Genomic DNA, 19,055 nt, shown 5'->3' on the forward strand with positions numbered 1-19,055 from the left:
AGCAGCTTGGACGAATATTAAAAACATAGTGCCAAGCGAAAAAAGAAATGAAACTAACAAAACAATATCATAGACATAAATTAAAAACAGTCATTTTTTTTACAAGAACATGTTTCAAAATGTATATTAAATGCATTAACATGGTTGCCTATGAAAGAGAGGAGAATGGAATTGCTGAAAGGAGATAAAACTGAATATACAGATAAATTTCAAAAAGCAAAAGAGAGTCTTTGCATTGATGATAATGTGTCAGAAACTGAGAAAGTTGTTAACTTTCTGAATTCAAGGTGAAAGGAAGAAGGAAGGAAGGAAGGAAGGAAGGAAGGAAGGAAGGAAGGAAGGAAGAGAGGGAGGGAGGGAGGGAAGGAGGGAGGGAGGAAGGGAGGGAGGGAGGAAGAAAGCAGGAAGCAAATCCTGAGCTGTGCTTTTAATCACAGGGCTTTGAACAAGCTGTTTTATCTATTAGAAATTTCTAATCACCACCACCACACACACACCACACACACACACACACACACACACACACACACACGCTGTTGACTCCTATTTTTCTCAATCTCAGTTCAATCATTATTTTTCTGGAAAAGTGGAAAAGCCTACTGTAACCTCCTTGACCAGGCCATTTTTCCTTATTATAATATGTCATAACACTATATACTGTCTTTTTTGGACATTAATTACAACTAAAACTTTTTAAAATGTTATATCTATTGATGTGGTTCTTTGATTTATATCTGCTTCCCACTAACAGACCATAAACTCAACAAGAGCAGGAATGGTTCTTTTCTTTTTCTCAGACCCTGACAGAGTGGCTGATATAGAGTAAGTGGTCAATTCATAATTGTTGCATAAATGACTTCATAAAAGGATAAATGAATGAACTGAGAAGGATACACATAGGAAAATGGAGTGGTGTTGCACAGAGAATGGGGGTAGGGGTGTGAGTTGAACTGTTTCTCCACCACAAGATATAAGGCTTGTGGTGCTGGACCTGGCCAGGTTATAGCAGCCAAGAAAGTTCCATAAAAATATATTATCAACTCCAACCTGATAGTTGACCTAGCCATGGAAGACCTCATTGGATCCTTGGTAGATCAGACCGTAACTGGCACTCTTAAAAACGCTTCCTATCCTCCTGTAGTTCCATCTACTCAGGAGTCTGAAGCGAAAGGATCGCTTAAGCCCCAGAGGTTGAGACTACAGTGAGCTAGGATGGTGTCACTGCACTCCAGCCTGGGTGACACAGCAAGACCCTATCTCAAAAAATAAAAAATAAAAAATAAAAAAATAATTTAAAAAACCTCTTCCCATCGAAAAGCATCAGGAATGAAACTCTAAGATGTATTCCTCCTGGTTCAAGAAGTTCCTGTACAAGCCATCAGTCTAGCAGATCAAGTAATTTCTTTCCTTATTAAGCAGACATACTCAAGTCACCAACACAACAGAGGGCACAAAATGTCTCTATCTCAATGTTTTTCACACTATGCATGTGACCCATTAGTGAGTCATGAAATCAATTCCATGAGTCACAATGAACATTAAAAAACAATCCAACAAAATAATTTTTTAAAGAGATAGGAAAAGAAATTCAAGATGGAAAGGCTGTGCAAATAGCCTCACAGAAGGTCTTGAAATTATTAGCCAGAAAGAAGAGGAAAATGATTATCAGGTTTACCACACCTTTTGTGTGCCAGGTACTTTGCATACATTATCTCTACTCACTTGTAGCATTGTTGCCCACTTATTTATTTATTTATTTATTTATTTATTTATTTAGAGACGGAGTTTTGCTCTTGTTGCCCAGGCTGGAGTGCAATGGCGCAATCTTGGCTCACTGCAACCTCCGCCTCCCAGGTTCAGGTGATTCTCCTGCCTCAGCCTCCTGAGTAGCTGGGATTACAGATGTGAGCCACCGTGCCTGGCCATTGCCCCCATTTTTAAAATGAGTAGAAGCTGAGTCTTTGTCCGTGCTTTTTGTCAGAAACCATTTAGGATGAAGACATTGAGAAAAGCAGGAAAGGGGGAAAATTCACCAGGAGTGCTAAGTAGGAGGGAAAGGAAAGTAGAGAGAGAAAACTATAGCAGAATGCAGGAAGATATTGGCTAAATGAAAAGGGAGATGACTATGAAAATATGAAAACAGTACTTTTTTTTTTTTCCTTTGAGATAGAGTTTTGCTCTGTCACCCAGGCTGTAGTGTAGTGGCACAATCTTGGCTCACTGCAACCTCCTCCTCCTGACTTCAAGCAATTCTTGTGCGTCAGCCACTCAGTTCCCTGGGATTACAGGCATGCACTACAATGCCTGGCTTATTTATCTATTTATTTATTTATTTATTTATTTATTTTTCTTTTCTTTGACATGGAGTCTTGCTCTGTCGTCCAGGCTGGAGTGCAAGATCTCAGCTCACTGCAACCTCCGCCTCCCGAGTTCAAGCGATTCTCCTGCCTCAGCTTCCTAAGTAGCTGGGATCACAGGTGCACACCACCATGTCCATCTAATTTGTGTATTTTTAGAACAGACAGGGTTTCACTATGTTGGTCAGGCTGGTCTCGAACTCCACCCGCCTCAGCCTCCCAAAGTGCTGGAATTACAGGCATAAGCCACCGCACCCAGCCATTTATTTATTTTTAGTAGAGACGGGTTTTCACCATGTTGGCCGGGCTGGTCTCAAACTCCTGACCTCAAGTGATCCGTCCCTCTCAGCCTTCCAAAGTCCTGAGATTGCAGGTGTGAGTCACCATGCCTGGACTTGAAAACAGTACTTTTGACCTAAAGCTAAAAGTAAATGTACAGGAAACAACTCACGCATAGAATGGAGAGTAAGAATAGGCTGGACCAATAATACATACTGTCATCCTGAGGTTTAAACTCTAGATGCATGGGTCTCACACTCAAGTGCCCTTAGGGACTAAAAAGGCAGATAGATACTAGAGAACAGAAAATAACAGGGCCTATGGGGAAACACAGTGCATACTGAGCATATGCTCCAACCAAAGCCATTCAAAAATCAGTTAAAAAAATCACACACACACACACACACACACTCAGAGTTTTAACCAAATAAACAATTTCACTGACAGAGTTTAGTCCATGGTCCTCCAGTTTGTGCCTCTTTGACTGCGTCAAACTCTAGAGAAAAGAACTGACCATGTCAAAGAAACAAGTAACAGAAAACACCCAGAACAATCATAGTCCTTGAAATCTGCAACAATCTAATAGGGATACATGGGTCTATACTTAGGATTCATCTTAATTAATTAGTTAAATTCAATTAAACAAACCATTAAATATTTATTGATTATTCTTAGGTACAAAGTACTAACTAGGTTTGGGGGTTATAAAATAGAGTGAGTCACCATCTCAATACTTTGGTATTTAGTTCTCAGTTCAGGTCCTGTGAAGTTTTATGAATGGGCAGTCATAGAGGGTATAAAATAACCTTTCTTTTCTGCTCCGCAGAAAACTAATTCCTTATGGTATACATGACTTAAATCTGATCGTCATGATCCTTTGGCTTTAACCCTATTATAGCATTATAATGTTATGGGGTTTTTTTCTTTTTTTTGGGACAGAGTCTTGCTCTTGTTACCCAGATTGGAATGCAATGGCACGAACTTGGCTCACTGCAGCCTTCGCCTCCCAGGTTCAAGCCACTCTCCCACCTCAGCCTCCCGAGTAGCTGGGATTACAGGTGTTCTCCACCACACCTGGCTAATTTTTGTATTTTTAGTAGAGACGGGGTTTCACCATCTTGACCAGGCTGGTCTCGAACTCCTGACCTGTTGATCCATCCACCCAGCCTCCCAAAGTGCTGGGATTATAGGTGTGAGCCACCGCACCCAACCATAATGTCATGTATTCTAAAACTGGCCCTCTTGTCTACCTACATAAAAACTCCTATTTATTTAGTGATAGGAAAATAGTTTATTTTTAAATTCCAGTGCCTACCCAGGTCCCAATATAGATGCTCAGTAAATATTCATTGAACCTCACTCTGGTGGTTTTAAAATATGTCCACAGTTCTTTGATACTCTTTCTTTCAAGAGGTGAAGCCCAATTCCGCTACAATCGAGTGTGGTTTAGATTAAGTGACTTACTTATGACAAATAGAACAGCAGAAATGACTTTCAAGACTAGGTCTTAAAAGGTATTAGAGCTCTCCTCTTGCTCTCTCTTGGATAACGTGCTCTAGGGGAAGCCTGCTGCTTTGTCATGAAGACACCCAATTAGTCCTACGGAGAGGTTCACATAGTGAGAAGCTGAAGCTTTTTTTCCAATAGACATATGAATGAAGCATCTTGGAGGTTAATCCTTGAGCCTTGGTAAAGTCTTCAGGTGACTGCAGCCTTGACCAAGATCTAGATTGTAAAACATCCAGAACCAGAACAAACCTGCTAAGCCATTTCTAAAATCCAGACCCATAGAAAAAGTAATAATGTTTATCATTATTTTAAGTTGTCAAGTTTTAGGGCAGTTTCTTAAACAGCAATAGATAACTCATATACCTACTAGAACTGACACGCTAAATCATATTAGGTTTTGGAGCCTATCTTTTTCACTCCCTTTCCTCCACTTCCCATTTTTTGCCACCTCCAGAAACTAGCAATTCCCTTTCTTCTTCCCTGGATGTTAAAAAGTCCTAACTAGGATATTTGAAAGTCTTTTCCCCCCAATGGGCTCAAGAAAGAGATTCCTTAGGGGCAGATCCTTTTCTTCTTCTTCTTCTTCTTTTTTTTTTTGAGATGGAGTCTTGCTCTGTTGCCCAAGCTGGAGTGCAGTGGTACGATCTCGGCTCACTGCAAGCTCCACCTCCCGGGTTCATGCCATTCTCCTGCCTCAGCCTCTGGAGTAGCTAGGACTACAGGCGCCCGTCACCATGTCTGGCTAATTTTTTGTATTATTAGTTGAGATGGGGTTTCACCGTGTTAGCCAGGATGGTCTCGATCTCCTGACCTTGTGATCCACCTGCCTCAGCCTCCCAAAGTGCTAGGATTACAGGCGTGAGCCACCGCACCTGGCCCCCTTATCTTCTTTTTGGTGTGACAGATGCTGGAGTAGATACTCTGGATCAGTTAGACTTCTCATCAGTCTCATGGATATCCACTGATTTTACTTACCTATCCATTTATTTGCCCAAGTGAATTTTAAGTAAGATCAGCAGAGCAGCTTGGAAAATGAAGGAAAGAAATCAGAAGCATAAATGCCACCCAAGCAGGTCTTTGGAGTATATGCACAAGTATTTCCAAATTTGTAACCAAAGGCAGGCAGGACTTGAACTTTGGTGATAGGTGGAGTACAGAGTTTTTGTTTGTTTGTTTGTTTGTTTGAGATGGGGTCATGCTCTGTTGCCTAGGCTGGAGAGCAGTGGCACGATCTTGGCTCACTGCAACCTTCGCCTCCCAGGTTCAAGTGATTCTCATGCCTCAGCCACCTGAGTAGCTGGAATTATAGGTGTGTGCCATCATGCCTGGCTAATTTTTGTGTTTTTAGTAGAGACGGGGTTTCGGCATATTGGCCAGGCTGGTCTCGAACTCCTGACCTCAGGTGATCCACTTCCCTTGGCCTCCCAAAGTGCTGGGATTATAGGTGTGAGTCACCAACTCGGTCTGGAGCACAGAGTATTATTAATAAAATAAGTAGGTAAACAGCATGGTATGGTGGTGTGCACCTATGGTTCCAGCTACTCTGGAGGCTGAAGTAAGAGGATCACTTGAGCCCAGGAAGTCAAGGCTGCAGTGAATCATGATTGAGCCGCTACAGTCCAGCCTGGGCAACAGAGCAAGAACTTGTCTCAAAATAAAAATAATAAATAATCGTAAATTTAAAAAATAAAATAAGTAAGACTGGCATTGTGGGAGGTGTGAGAATGATATACATGATACCTTAGATGTTAGTTTATTTGAGAGTTTCCTTCCCATTCAGTTATACTTCCCAGCAGCTTTGGAATGGAGACCTAGAGACAATACATCCTTGTTTTACAGAACATTCTTTCACAGCGAGCTCCTAGCAGAGTCTGGTACAGAGTGGAGGGTGAGAAACTATTGCTGCTCAAAGGACTATCAGAAACTGTACATGACTTTGTGCATGGAATCCACTTTTCCTTCTCTAGGGATTTTGAAAGACAATGAATAAATAAAGAATGGCTCTGAACAATCAATGTAAGTAAAGAAACAGGAAATGTCATTTCTTAGCTTAATTTATCAACAAACATCTTAAATAGGAAAGAACGTGTATCACAACCCTAAGAAAATCCCTCTTTAATTTTTCCCTGACTATAATATTGCACATTAGGACAACAGCTTAAGGTACTTGACCCCTTTTTTTTGTTGGAAAACTACTCCCACTAGCGGGACTGGCATCTTGTTACGTTCCCTACCTGGTGTAAACACAAACTTAGCTACACTATAATATCTAATCCTGCAAGTCATTAATTAAATAAAAACAAATTAAACACAGTTAATATTTATATCATAAGATTATTGAGGATAAAATGAAATGATTTATATCTAGGGAAACATAAAAAATACCTAAATAAGTGGTACACTGGGGTCCTCTGAATTTGATCTTGAGTTGAATCGTGTCCTCCCTCCAAAAAAAAAGATATGTTGAAATCCTAATCCCTGGTAACTATGAATATGATCTTATTTGGAAAAGTCTTTGCAGATGTAATAAAGTTAAGATGAGATCATTAGGGTGGGTCTAAGGATTAAGATCCAATATGACTAGTATCCTTATAAGAGGGGAAGACAGACATGTGAAGATACAGGGACACAGGGAGAATATTATGTAAAGATAGGGGCAGAGATTGGATTGATGCATCTACAAGCCAAAGATTGCCAAGGATTGCCAGCTGTCACCAGAATCCAGGACAGAGGCATGGAACAGATTCTTCCTCAGAGACCTAAACATAAATAAACAATGCCAACATCTTGATTTTAGATACCTTGCCTCCAGAGCTGCGAGAGAATAAATTTTGGTTGTTTTAACCCACCCAATTTTTGATTCTTTTTTATGGCAGCTCAAGGAAACAGATACATAAAGACTTGAGTGTAAAAATGGTTTATTTTGAAGGTGAGTCCAGGTACCATTGCTAGCAGGTGGGGTTGTGAGACCGGGAAGCAAAGGACACTAATAGAGTGTGCTGATGAATAGGATAACTCAATCTTTGGGAGACAAAGTGGAAGATGTCTCAGAGCAGGGGTCCCCAACCCCCGGACCACAGACCTATACCAGTCTGTGGCCTGTTAGGAACTGGGCTGTTCACCAGGAGGTTAACTGCAGGAGAGTGACATTACTGCCTGAGCTTCGCCTCCTGTCCGATCAGTGGAGGCGTGAGATTCTCATAGGAGCTTGAAATCAATTGTGAATTGCACGTTCAAGGGATCTAGGTGGGACACTCCTTATGAAAATCTAACTAATGCCTGATGATGTGAAGTGGAACAGTTTCTTCCTGAAACCATCCCCCACCCCGATCTGTGGAAAAATTGTTTTCCTCAAAACCCATCCCTCGTGCCAAAAAGGTTGGGGAGTGCTGCCTTAGAGGTGTTCTACCTCTGAGGATTAAGGACATTGGTATGTGTTTGTTATATTTGATTGGTATATTAGTTTTCTATGGCTGCTGTAACAAATTATCACAAATTCGGTGGCTTAAAACACAGAAATTTATTCTCTCACATTTCTAGAGGCTACAAGTCTGAACTTAGTATCACTGGACTGAGCTCTAGGGGAAAGTTTGTTCCTTGTCTCTTCCCCCTTCTGGTGGCTGCCAGAATTCCTTGACTTGTCTACATCACTCCAATCTCTGCCTATGTGGTCACATTGCCTTCTTGTCTGTCTGTGTGAAATCTCCTGTCTATCTCTTAAAAGGATCCATGTGGTTGCCCACCTGGATAATCTCTTCATCTCAAAATCTTTAACTTAATCACACCTTTGCCTGTATAAGTTAATAGTCATGTTTCCAGGGACTTGGCCTTCATATATTTGGAAGTCATTTTTCAGCCTACCACAATTGGTATAGTTATCCTTCAATTCCCGTTTTTTGTCGGTTGAAGGATGCTTCCAGTGGAAAAATCTGTGGCACTTCAGACCTTCCCTACAGGGGTCCAGAAAAAGTTCTTAAGTGAAAATTTGCAAGTGCTCAGAGGACTTTTTCAGCATGTATGGAACAGGAAGTGCTGAGGATATGTAGAGGGGACACCAACATTTGTGTAGGGCCCCAGGAGACCTCCCCCACAGCCCCTTGCGGCTTTCTTTCTGTGTCCTGAACAAAAAATCAGAGTGCCTTGACTGCTCTGTGACCTAGCCAGCTGTGTGTTCATCCCAGCAGGCTTCAACACAAAGTGGGGCCTTGAACAGTCCCAGGTACTGATAAAAGTAGCTAGGTTGTTGCCCAAATCACTGAAAGTACTGGCCCAGGCCCTGAGTCAAATACCTTAAACCCTTGTATAAACTCCTTACCCCGATCCCCTCACTGTGGACATACCTAGGTCCACACCCCTTTTCGCTTGCTGTCCATCATGAGGATTGCTATAGCACTCTGTAGATAAGTTCTCCTAACAATTGTTTTGGGTTGATTACCCTGGCATTTAATGCTTCTTTCTATGGAATCCCAAATGAGGGCCTTATCTCCAGACAGTTTAGGACACACCCTTGTGGGAACTTCCCTGCTTTTGTTTGTTTTTGAGATGGGGTCTTGCTCTGTTGCCCAGGCTGGAGTGCAGTGGTGAGATCATAACTCACTGCAGCCACAAATTCCTGGCCTGCCACTGCTTTTGAGGTGATTCAAGCTGTGGGTTCAGTGGGACAAAAATTCTGCTACATCATTATTCTAATGTTTGTTATTATTTTGGTTTTTGGTTAATAATTTTAATTTAATAATTAATTATAATTATTAGCTATCTTAACCTAATTTTCTGATGCACCACAATATAAATTATTTGCACTACCTGAGTGACCTTGCTTAGAACAAATGATCCCATCTACTTAAACTTTGTCCTTTCTGCTGGTCTCATTTAGATATACATTGCTCTATGACTTCCTCTAAAGCAGCTTTTCTTTATTTTTTAGCACCTATGTGATCTTTTCTATTATTCTCTATTTGGTCATTCATAATTATCTTTCTTAACTATACACACACACACACACACACACAATTTCTCAACAATATTTTAACATTTTCAAAGGTAGAGACCATGATACATGTATTTTCAAATTCTTTTTTTTTCTTTTTCTTTTTCTTTTTTTTTTTCTTTGCGATAGCCTCACTCTGTCGCCCAGGCTGGAGTGCAGTGGCACCCTCATAGCTCACAGTAATCTTGAACACTTGGCCTCAAACAGTCCTCCTGCCTTAGCCTCTCAAAGTGCTGGGATTACAGGCAGGAGCCACAATGCCTGGACAGTAATATCTAAATATTACTAAAATATTACAGTGACTTTTTTTTAGCTCTCTGATCTTATTTTTTTTTCCCCCCCTTAATTGTCACATTATCTCAAAGGTCTGAACAGAGATTCTAGACTCCTTCCCTCCCCTGGATTTTATTTTATTTTATTTTATTTTTGTTTTGTTTTTGTTTCCCCTGGATTTTAGCAAGGGAAACAGAAAGAGGCCTAGGCAGAGCCAAGCACTTCGATATAAGGGAGGACTGTATATTGTACAATTCTAGGGGCATCATTCACAGTTTATTTGTAAAGATAGCAAACTTTTTTTTTTTTTTGGCCTATGACAGTGAAGTGTCTTAAGGAAATGGAAGCTTTTTCTAATTTCCACAGGTCCCCTTTGGGTGAGCTGTAGGGCAGCCTGCCTGCCTCTTTCATGTCTAAGATGATTGACAGTGATAACATCCAATTACAACGTTTATTTTTTAATTTGTGATACTGAAGTGTGGGCTTCTTCTATTGCCAAACACTTATTACAAAGGGGCAAACATTCACATAGTCCCTTATTATGACTTATGTAACTTATCTTGTGGTACTGGAAAAAAAGAATCCTTATTATTGCATGTCCACTTAGTGACAATTTTCAAAACTGTTTGTTTATAGAAAATGGATTAATTATAATATGGCAAACGGCCAAGAAAGCCCTGGCTTGTTGACAAAGATCTCCAGAGTATTTGGGATTCTAGCTGTGGGTAAAAGAAAGAAATAGGGAATGTTAGAAGAGGTACAAGTGAAAAAAAACACAGTTCTTTTGAACATGGTAATGTGAAGTCCCATGGTTAGCAGGTAGAGCTGTCCAGGAGGCAGGTGACTACAAGAATGAAGCTTGGGGAAAAAGTACGGGCTGGACAAAATCTCTTTGTAATAGGTAGATGGATGAAATCATGCTGGGAGAGCAAGTAGAGCGAGAAGAGTAGTACACAAGTGGGCCAAGAGTAGAACCCTGAGAGTCACCTACATTGAAGAGGCCTAAGGAGGAAGAAATGGAGGTAGGAGGAGAACTTGGGAAACAGGCTAATAGGAAAGCCAAGGGAATCAACATTCTAATGTGTGAAGGCAGATATGCATAGCATCAAAGGCAGCAGAGAGATCTAGTAAGGTTAAATGAGAAAGAAGTAATGTAATTCTGTACACAATTAGAAAAAACTCACAACAATTTGGAGGTTCTTGGTGGCCTTAATTAGATCAGTTTCAGTGGAATGTTATGGGCAAAGCCACGTAAGTTCTTAGCAGACTTCCCAAAAGTGCTAACAGGAATCTCCAGGTACAATCCCTATGATACCAGTTTGGGAAAGCCCAGTGACCCTTATCAGCTCAAGTGTCCAGGAAAGTTCTAAGGGATCTAAGAGGATCTGGAGTCCAAATGGGGCTTGGCAGTGGATTGAGTGAAGAAGAGATGACACAAAGGTGGACACACAGAATTAAGAAACCAGCAAGATTGCCGGGCGCGGTGGCTCACGCCTGTAATCCCAGCACTTTGGGAGGCTGAGGCCGGTGAATCACAAGGTCAGGAGATCGGGACCACGGTGAAACCCTGTCTCTACTAAAAATACAAAAAATTAGCCAGGCTTGGTGGCGGGCGCCTGTAGTCCCAGCTACTCGGGAGGCTGAGGCAGGAGAATGGCGTGAACCTGGGAGGCGGAGCTTGCAGTGAGCTGAGATCCCATCACTGCACTCCAGCCTGGGGGACAGAGCAAGACTCCGTCTCAAAACAAAAAACAAACAAAAAAAAGAAATCAGCAATAATAAATGGAATTAAAAGGAATCATATAAACTTCCATTTTTGAGTATTTTCAAATAACAGGCTGCTCAAATTCAAGATGGAAGAGATTTAGCTTGGCAACAATTGCTTTAAAATGATCCAGAGACTTTAGTTCATTGTAAACTTAAAATGGGCCAAGAGTATGACACAGTTCTTAAAAAAGCTAGCACATGCTGGGCATGGTGGCTCATACCTGTAATCCCAGCACTTTGGGAGGTTGACGTGGGAGGACTGTTTGAGCCCAGGAGTTTGAGACCAGTCTAGGCAATATAGCTAAGACCAAATCTCTACAAATAATGTAAATTAGCCGTGTGTGCCTGTAGTTTCAGCTATCCAGGAAGGTGAAGTGGAGGATCCCTTGAGCCTGGGAGGTTGAGGCTGTAGTGAGCTGAGAGGTGCCACTGCACTCCAGCCTGGGCAATAGAAAAAAAAAAAAAAAAGGCAATCTTTATATTGAAAAAAAAAAAAATACACAGCACAGGATTGGGCTATGACAATAGAGAAGAGAAAGTGGAGATGCAAAGAGAGTACCTTTTTCTGGAAGTAGGGACAAGTAGGAAAAGAGGCATATAAAAGAGCAATTAAAGGGAGATAAGTTTATTAGAAAAAAATCTTAAAAATGGAAGATATTTGAATATGTTTATAAGCTGAGGGGAAGGATCTATTAGAGAGGGAAATAACACAGGAAAGAAGGGATAATTAATGATACAAGAATCTGATGAAGCTGGGAGGAGTTGGTTTTGAACTGGAATGGGAATGCCTCATCCTTTTGGAGAGACTAGAAGGAAGGCTGAAAGGATGGGAGTGACTGTAGATATGTTGATATGCTTGGGAGGGAATTCAGGCACTCCGGAAGGGCGCAGGCTGATGTTTTCCACTTGTTTGATGAAGTAATACACCAGACGGACAGGCTCTGCTGTTTCTGACACCGTGTGGAAGGAGACGGAGCAAGGAAGACGTTGGAAGGAAGGTTGAAAGAAGAGTGCCAGATGGACCTCGTGGTCTTTGTGGTGGGATCAGGAAATTGGTACTTTTTTCTCTGTCTTTCTAAGAGCAACACTATCCAAGAGGCTCAGAACCCCTTAGTTGCACTGCTGGCTTTTCCTACCTGCTCAGGACTGTGAGGCCAGACTGTGTCAGGGTCATGCTCAAAAATCATAGACTTAAAAAAACCCACAAAAAACTTGAAGTGGAATGTTTAAATCTATTGAGGAAAAAAAAGGCCTTGAGAGACAAGCATTTTGATACTCTTATTCTTCCAATCCATAAAACTTCCTGTAAAACATGAACGACTTTAGGCCAGGCGCGGTGGCTCACGCCTGTTATCCCAGCATCTTGGGAGGCTGATCACGAGGTCAGGAGATCGAGATCATCCTGGCTAACACGGTGAAACCTCGTCTTTACTAAAAATACAAAAAAAAATTAGCGGGGCGTGGTGGTGGGCGCCTGTAGTCCCAGCTACTCCGGAGGCTGAGACAGGAGAATGGCTTGAACCAAGGAGGCGGAGCTTGCAGTGAGCCGAGATTGTGCCACTGCACTCCAGCCTGGGCGACGGAGTGACACTCCAGATATAGTTTTTCTTTTTTTTGAGACAGTCTTGCTCTGTCGCCCAGGCTGGAGTGCAGCGGTGTGATCTCAGTTCACTGCAACCCCCTCCTCCTCAGTTCAAGCGATTCTCCTGCCTCAGCCTCCTGAGTAGCTAGGGTTACAGGCGCACGCCACCATGCCTGGCTGACTTTTTGTATTTTTAGTGGAGACAGAGTTTCACCATGTTGGCCAGGCTGGTCTCGAACTCCTGACCTCAGGTGATCCACCCGCCTCGGCCTCCCAAAGTGCTGGGATTACAAGCGTGAACCACCGCACCCAGCCACGGATACAGTTCTTTATCAGACTAGTTAAAATTAAAGCAAAAAAAAAAAAAAGCAAAATAAAACACTAAGAATCACAGACTTTTTAGTGACCGAGGCTGAAGCAATTGTTGCCAAGCTAAATCTCTCCCATCTTGAATTTGAGCAGCCTGTTATTTGAAAATACTCAAAAATGGAAGTTTATATGATTCTTTTTCTACAAGTTATATGATTCCTTTTCGCCGTTCTACAAACACGGCCAGAAGGTCCATCGAGAGGCAGGCATTACACAAAAGAAATAAGCTTCTTTCTGCCCTCAGGACTGTATGGAGGAAAAAGACTACCAAAATCAGTATCTACAACAGGATGAGATAAGCAACGTGAGGAGAGGCACAAAATGCCGTGAGGTGACTGAAAAAACCAAGTCCTCTCATTCTGAGAGGAGGAGCCCGATTTTCCCAAAGTTTTAAAAGAAATAAATAGGACAAGAGTCAAAGAATCACACTCGAAGAACTTTGTAAAGTGCGCCCTCCCGCCCAACTTCCCGCCTTTGGCGCCGACGACCATAGGGCCTTCACTCGTTCCAGTCTGCGCGCGCACGCCGGGGCGCAACCCGCCCAAAGCCGCAAGACCATCACCGCGAGAGGGCGCGAGCCCGAACCTGCCTACGGAAGTCCCGCCCTCACTTCCGGCGGCGGAGGATTGGGAGGGACTGAAGGTCGCTTCCGGCTTGGGAAGTGCGGGGCCATCGGCACGTGTGTCATTTCTCGGATTTCTGTATTAACCCTGCTTCTGGTGAACTTGTGTGGCCGGCATTCCTTTAAGGCCTAAGGATGAAAGCGGTAAGTGTCCTTGGAAGCCCGGTCCCCGCAGCCTAGGGCCCCTCCGGGTGATAGGGTCACTGCCTGAGTTAACTTTTAGGCAGGTTTTCACCCGTGTCTATGGGGCGGTGGTTCATAGACTGGGGGATTTCTGGTCCTTACACCGAGCTCATCCTTGGTTACCCACTGTGTGCGCGCACGACTTCAGGGTATCACGAAGAGACTGGCACGGAGTTTTGCATCGGTGGGATTTCAGACTTCGAAGGAATTTTTCAAGACCGTCTTTCGAACTCGTTTTTCACAAATGAGAAGCAGGTTCCTGCCCTCAGCAAGTTTATGATATGAATCACGGTACCCATAAAGGGTAAAGAGACAGAAAAGCAAGTGATTTGCCCTGGTTCTAACAGAAAATAAGAGGTAGTCCTGGGGTTCAGGACTAGCTTTGGGATTTCTGAATGAGGAGTCACCGGCAAGAGAAGTGGAATCCAAAGATCCGAATTCAGTTTTGCCCTCCTTAGTTTATGGGTCCTTTTGGCAGCTTCATCAGTAATGTGAGGATAACAGCAGTCAGTACTCAACTAGGCATTTGGAGGTGATTTGTTGGAGCGCTTTGTAAATGACAAAATCGTAAATTAAGTTTTTTAAAGACAGCCAGCATTTTGCTTTGAATGTGTTAAACTACAGGTGTTAAACTAGCCTTGAATAGCCACTTACCGCTACTAGATCAGTGGTTCTTAACCTGCTTGGGGGTCGTAGAGCACTTTGAGTTGCTGTGGATTGGGGTCACAGAAAGACCTCAGGTTGAATAACTGATGCTGTAGTGCTCTTCTGTAGGATTAAAGCCATCGTTTGGTTTTAGCTCTTACCTGCAAGTCCATGGCTGTGGGACGTTAAAATTGTGGAATTGGTTTGATGAAATTTGTAATCAGTTCTCTTTAAGCTGATTTAAAAAATAAGTTTGTGGGTATGCAGTATTCTTTCTGTTGTTTTCTAGAGAAGAAATAAAAAACAGATCCCAAGCTTTCGCAAGTTAATAAAAACTAGTAAAGTCAAACTTGAAAACAAGCTAAAAAATAAGCAATTTAAACAACAAAGCACTCTCAAGAAGTACCGAAAAGAACAAAGGAAACTAAGGCAAGCGGTGAAAGATGCTGTGTCTAAGAAACCCATTCCATTGGAGAACCCAAAGGAAAAGCGACCAGGTAATTGTGAAAACATCATGTGCTCTGGTTTCCACTGATTTATTCTGAAGTGTTCTTCATGGAAATAACTTTGCTTTCTAATAATCGCTTTTCTTGTTCTCAGATCTTCCTAGAGTGGGTAAGGGTAGTAGTCCTATAGGACTGCTATAAAGCATGTATGCTTTATCACAGTCAGTATGAGAACACATTTCAGTACAGTATTCATTCAAGTTTGTGCTTTTAGTTTGTCTGGAAAGCAGATCTGAAGATGCAGTACTTGGGAAAACAAACTGAAAGTACTCTTGTGTATAAATGTTAGGCAGTGTGCCAGTGCTGCCACTTTCCCATTCACTAGCAGTTAGGTAAGAACATTGCTTGTCTCTGGTTCATTCTTCACAGTATTGCCAAGGTACACTTCTTTTCTAAACTTCTGACTTTCTTTTCATGTGGAAACTTGGGGTGAAATTGAGTTGTAATTGTCATGGTTATTTTGTAAAACTAAAAACTCTTAAGTACTCAAAACATGTAAGGAATATGACTTTTGAGTCAGGCTAGTTCAACAACTTTACTGGTACTTTTAGGGTATTCTTATTTGACTGTATCAGGTTATTAGGCAACTATTCAGTCTTCCCAGGTCCATCTTTTTAAAATTAATTAATTATTATTATTTTTAAATAGACAAGGTCTTGTTCTGTCACTGAGGCTGGAGTGCAGTGTGCAAAAATAGCTCACTACAACCTTGACCTCCTGGGCTCAGGCGATCCTCCTGCTTCAGCCTCTGAAAGTTCTGGAATTGCAAGGGTGAGCCTCAGCACCCAGCTAAAGTTTTTTTTTTTTTTTTCCTAATTTTGTGGGTACATAGTAGGTGTATATATTTATGGGATACGTGAGATACTGTGATACAGGCATACAATGCATAATAATCACATCAGAGTAAATGTGGTATCCATCACCTTAAGCATTTATCTTTGTGTTACAAACAATTCAGTTATACTTTTTTAGTTATTTTAAAACATACAGTAAATTATCGTTGACTATAGCCACCCTACCTATCAAATACTAGATCTTATTCTATCTAAGTGTATTTTTGTACCGATTAACAATCCCTACTCCTATCTCCTCCAACTGCCTTTCCCAGCCAATGGTAACCATCATTCTACTCTCTTCATGAGTTCAGTTGTTTTAATTTTTAGCCACCACAAGTAAGTGAGAACATGTGAAATTTGTCTTTCTGTGCCTGGCTTATTTAACTTGGCATAATGGCCTCAGTTTCATCGCTGTTGTTGCACACAGGATCTCATTCTTTCTTGTGACTGAATAAGACTACATTGTGTACATGTACCATACTTTCTTTTTTTGTTGTTTGAGACGGAGTCTCTCTCTGTCGCCAGGCTGGAGTGTAGTGGCTTGATTCCGGCTCACTGCAACCTCCGACTGCCCGATTCAGGTGTTTCTCCTGCCTTAGTCTCCCGAGTAGCTGGGATTACAGGCATGCGCCACCACGCCCAGCTAATTTTTGTATTTGTAGTAGAGCCGGGGTTTCACCATGTTGGCCAGGATTGTCTCGATCTCCTGACCTCGTGATCCACCTGCCTCGGCCTCACAAAGTGCTGGGATTACAGGCATGAGCCACCGCGCCCGGCCCCATGTTTTCTTTATCCATTCATCTGTTCATGAACACTTAGGTTTCCAAATCTTGGCTCTTGTGGATAGTGCTGAATGAACATGGGAGTGCAGATATCTGTTTGGTATACTGATTTCTTTTTTTGGATACATGCCTAGCAGTGGGTGGGATCGTAGGATTATATAGTAGTTCTGTTTTTAGTTTTAGTTTTTTGAGGAACTTCCAGACTTTTCTCCATAGGGGTTGTGCTAATTTACATTCCCACCAACAGCGTATGAGGGTTCCCTTTTCTCTGTATCCTTGCCAGCATTGTTACTGCCTGTCATTGGATAAAAGCCTTTTTAACTAGGATGAGATTATATCTCATTGTAATTTTGATTTGCATTTCCCTGATCATCAGTGATGTTGAGCACCTTTTCATATACCTGTTTGCCATTTGTATGTCTTCTTTTGAGAAGTGTCTATTCATATCTTTTGCCTATTTTTTAATGGGATTATTAAATTTGGAAGGCTCATTTAAAGTAGATAGGAGTGCCATTCTGTGCAGTGTGTACATTTATATAGCAAGATTTACTAGATTTTTTTTTCTTTGGAGACGGAGTTTTGCTTTTGTTGCCCAGGCTGGAGTTCAGTGGCACGATCTCTGCTCACTGCAATCTCTGTCTACTGGGTTCAAGTGATTCTCCTGCCTCAGCTTCCCAAGTAGCTAGGATTACAGGCATGCGCCACCATGCCCGGCTAATTTTTTGTATTTTTAGTAGAGATGGGGTTTCACCATGTTGGCCAGGCTGGTTTTGAACTCCTCGCCTCAAGCAATCCACCCGTCTCAGCCTCCCAGCGTGCTGAGATTACAGATGTGAGCCACTGCACGCGGCCAAGATTTATGAGTTTTAATGGGTCAGGAAGAATTGTAAGTTCTACTAGGAAAGACGCTAAGATTGTTTTATTTATACTTGAATCCTCAGCACTTCAAACAGTGCCTGGCACTTAGCTGACTTTTTTTTTTTTTTTTTTTTTTTTAAATAAAAAATAAAAGGAGATGGAGAAAGAGAGCAAGACACAGAGAGTGAGCAGAAAGAGAAGTTAGAATGATCTGTAGTTGGGATTTTGTTAGATGTGAGTGCCTGAAGTGTTGAAAGAAAAATAGTTGAGGATATTGGGAAGAGCGTGGTTGAAGTGATAATCTTGCAATCTAAGTGAGGGAGTGAAGACAGAACACACTGGTAGATAGAAAGTGGAGTGGTCAGTGGATTGAAAGGTTATATAGTTGGTTAAGGAAGAAGTATTGTGGAAGTAACTGAATGGGAGCTGGAAGGACAAAAGCTTGCGGTCAGAGAGAGAAGTGAGCACCAGGGTTTGGAATGTGGCCATTGGAGGGGCTGGCTGAAATGGAATACGAAGTGAAAGTAATTGGAGATGAGAAGGAGCTGAGTGGCTAAGTCATTGGCTCTCGACGCCCTGAAAGGCATTTCAGAGTGTGTGGAGACATTTAGTTTTTGGTTGTTACGATAACCTGAGAATGCTATTGGCATTTAGATTGCAGGAGTCAGAGATGCTAGCATTTTTCCAGGTTCAGAACACCCCAGTACGATAAATAATTGTTTGCCTAGCATGTCAGTAGTGCTTCCATTTAGAAACACTGGGCTCAGCTGGGAGCCATGGCCCATGCCTGTAATTCCAGCATTTTGGGAGGCTGGAGTGGGAGGATTGCTTCAGAAAGCATAAACTTTTCCTGTTTAAACCCAATATGCAGAGAGTTCTACATCTCTGATACTTGTTTCTAATTTTTCTTTGTGTGTGTGTGGTACAGGTAAAAGGATTGAGAGGGAAGAAGAGGAAGAAGCCCTTCCTTTAGATATGATGGATGAAGATGACTTACAGTTAATGAAGGATTTAGGACAAAGAGCATCTTTTCTAACAAGAGATCTTTCTTCTAGGTAATACTTCATGTGGGTTATAATCATTCATATCCATATACTGTTAAAAACTTGGTTCTGAATTTCACTTAGGTGGTTCAAGGTGTTTACGTTTGAGCACAATGTTTACAAAGAATAAACTATTATTTAGCTTATTTCCTAAATAAAGGAGGTTCATGTATAAGACAAGCTGATTTCATTTAATGTACATCTTTCTTTTGCGTCTGAATAGTGAAGTAGAGTGAATGGGGGAAGAATGCTGTTCTCATTTTGAGGTGTTGGCAGAATAGTTCTGAGTTCTTTATGGCTATGATCTCACTTAATCCTCATTACCCTGCTAGGTAGTTCTTATTCCCACTTTCAGAGAGGAAACTGATGGTTCCTTGCAGTCACAAGTATCTGGAATTTAAACTTGGACCTTTTTTTTAACTCCAAAGTCTGTGGTATACTCCAGAGATTTTGGGAA

General features: G+C 41.8%; 1 protein-coding gene across 3 annotated transcripts in view; it reads left to right on the top strand.

Moving 5' to 3' along the window:
* Window positions 1-13,732: 13,732 nt before the first annotated feature.
* The window catches only part of NOC3L (NOC3 like DNA replication regulator), a 47,712-nt gene continuing 42,389 nt past the window's right edge, over window positions 13,733-19,055 (top strand). For all 3 annotated transcript variants that reach the window (XR_651853.4, XM_003904024.5, XM_009214994.4), the window contains exons 1-3: window positions 13,733-13,889; window positions 14,863-15,070; window positions 18,484-18,610. Coding sequence is in view for 2 of the 3 variants with exons in the window: in XM_003904024.5 (XP_003904073.1) it covers window positions 13,881-13,889; window positions 14,863-15,070; window positions 18,484-18,610 (344 nt within the window). In the remaining variant the exon portion in view is untranslated. The remainder of the gene's footprint in view (window positions 13,890-14,862; window positions 15,071-18,483; window positions 18,611-19,055) is intronic.

This window comes from Papio anubis, chromosome 11, assembly GCF_008728515.1.
Source record: "Papio anubis isolate 15944 chromosome 11, Panubis1.0, whole genome shotgun sequence".
Taxonomy (NCBI): domain Eukaryota; kingdom Metazoa; phylum Chordata; class Mammalia; order Primates; family Cercopithecidae; genus Papio; species Papio anubis.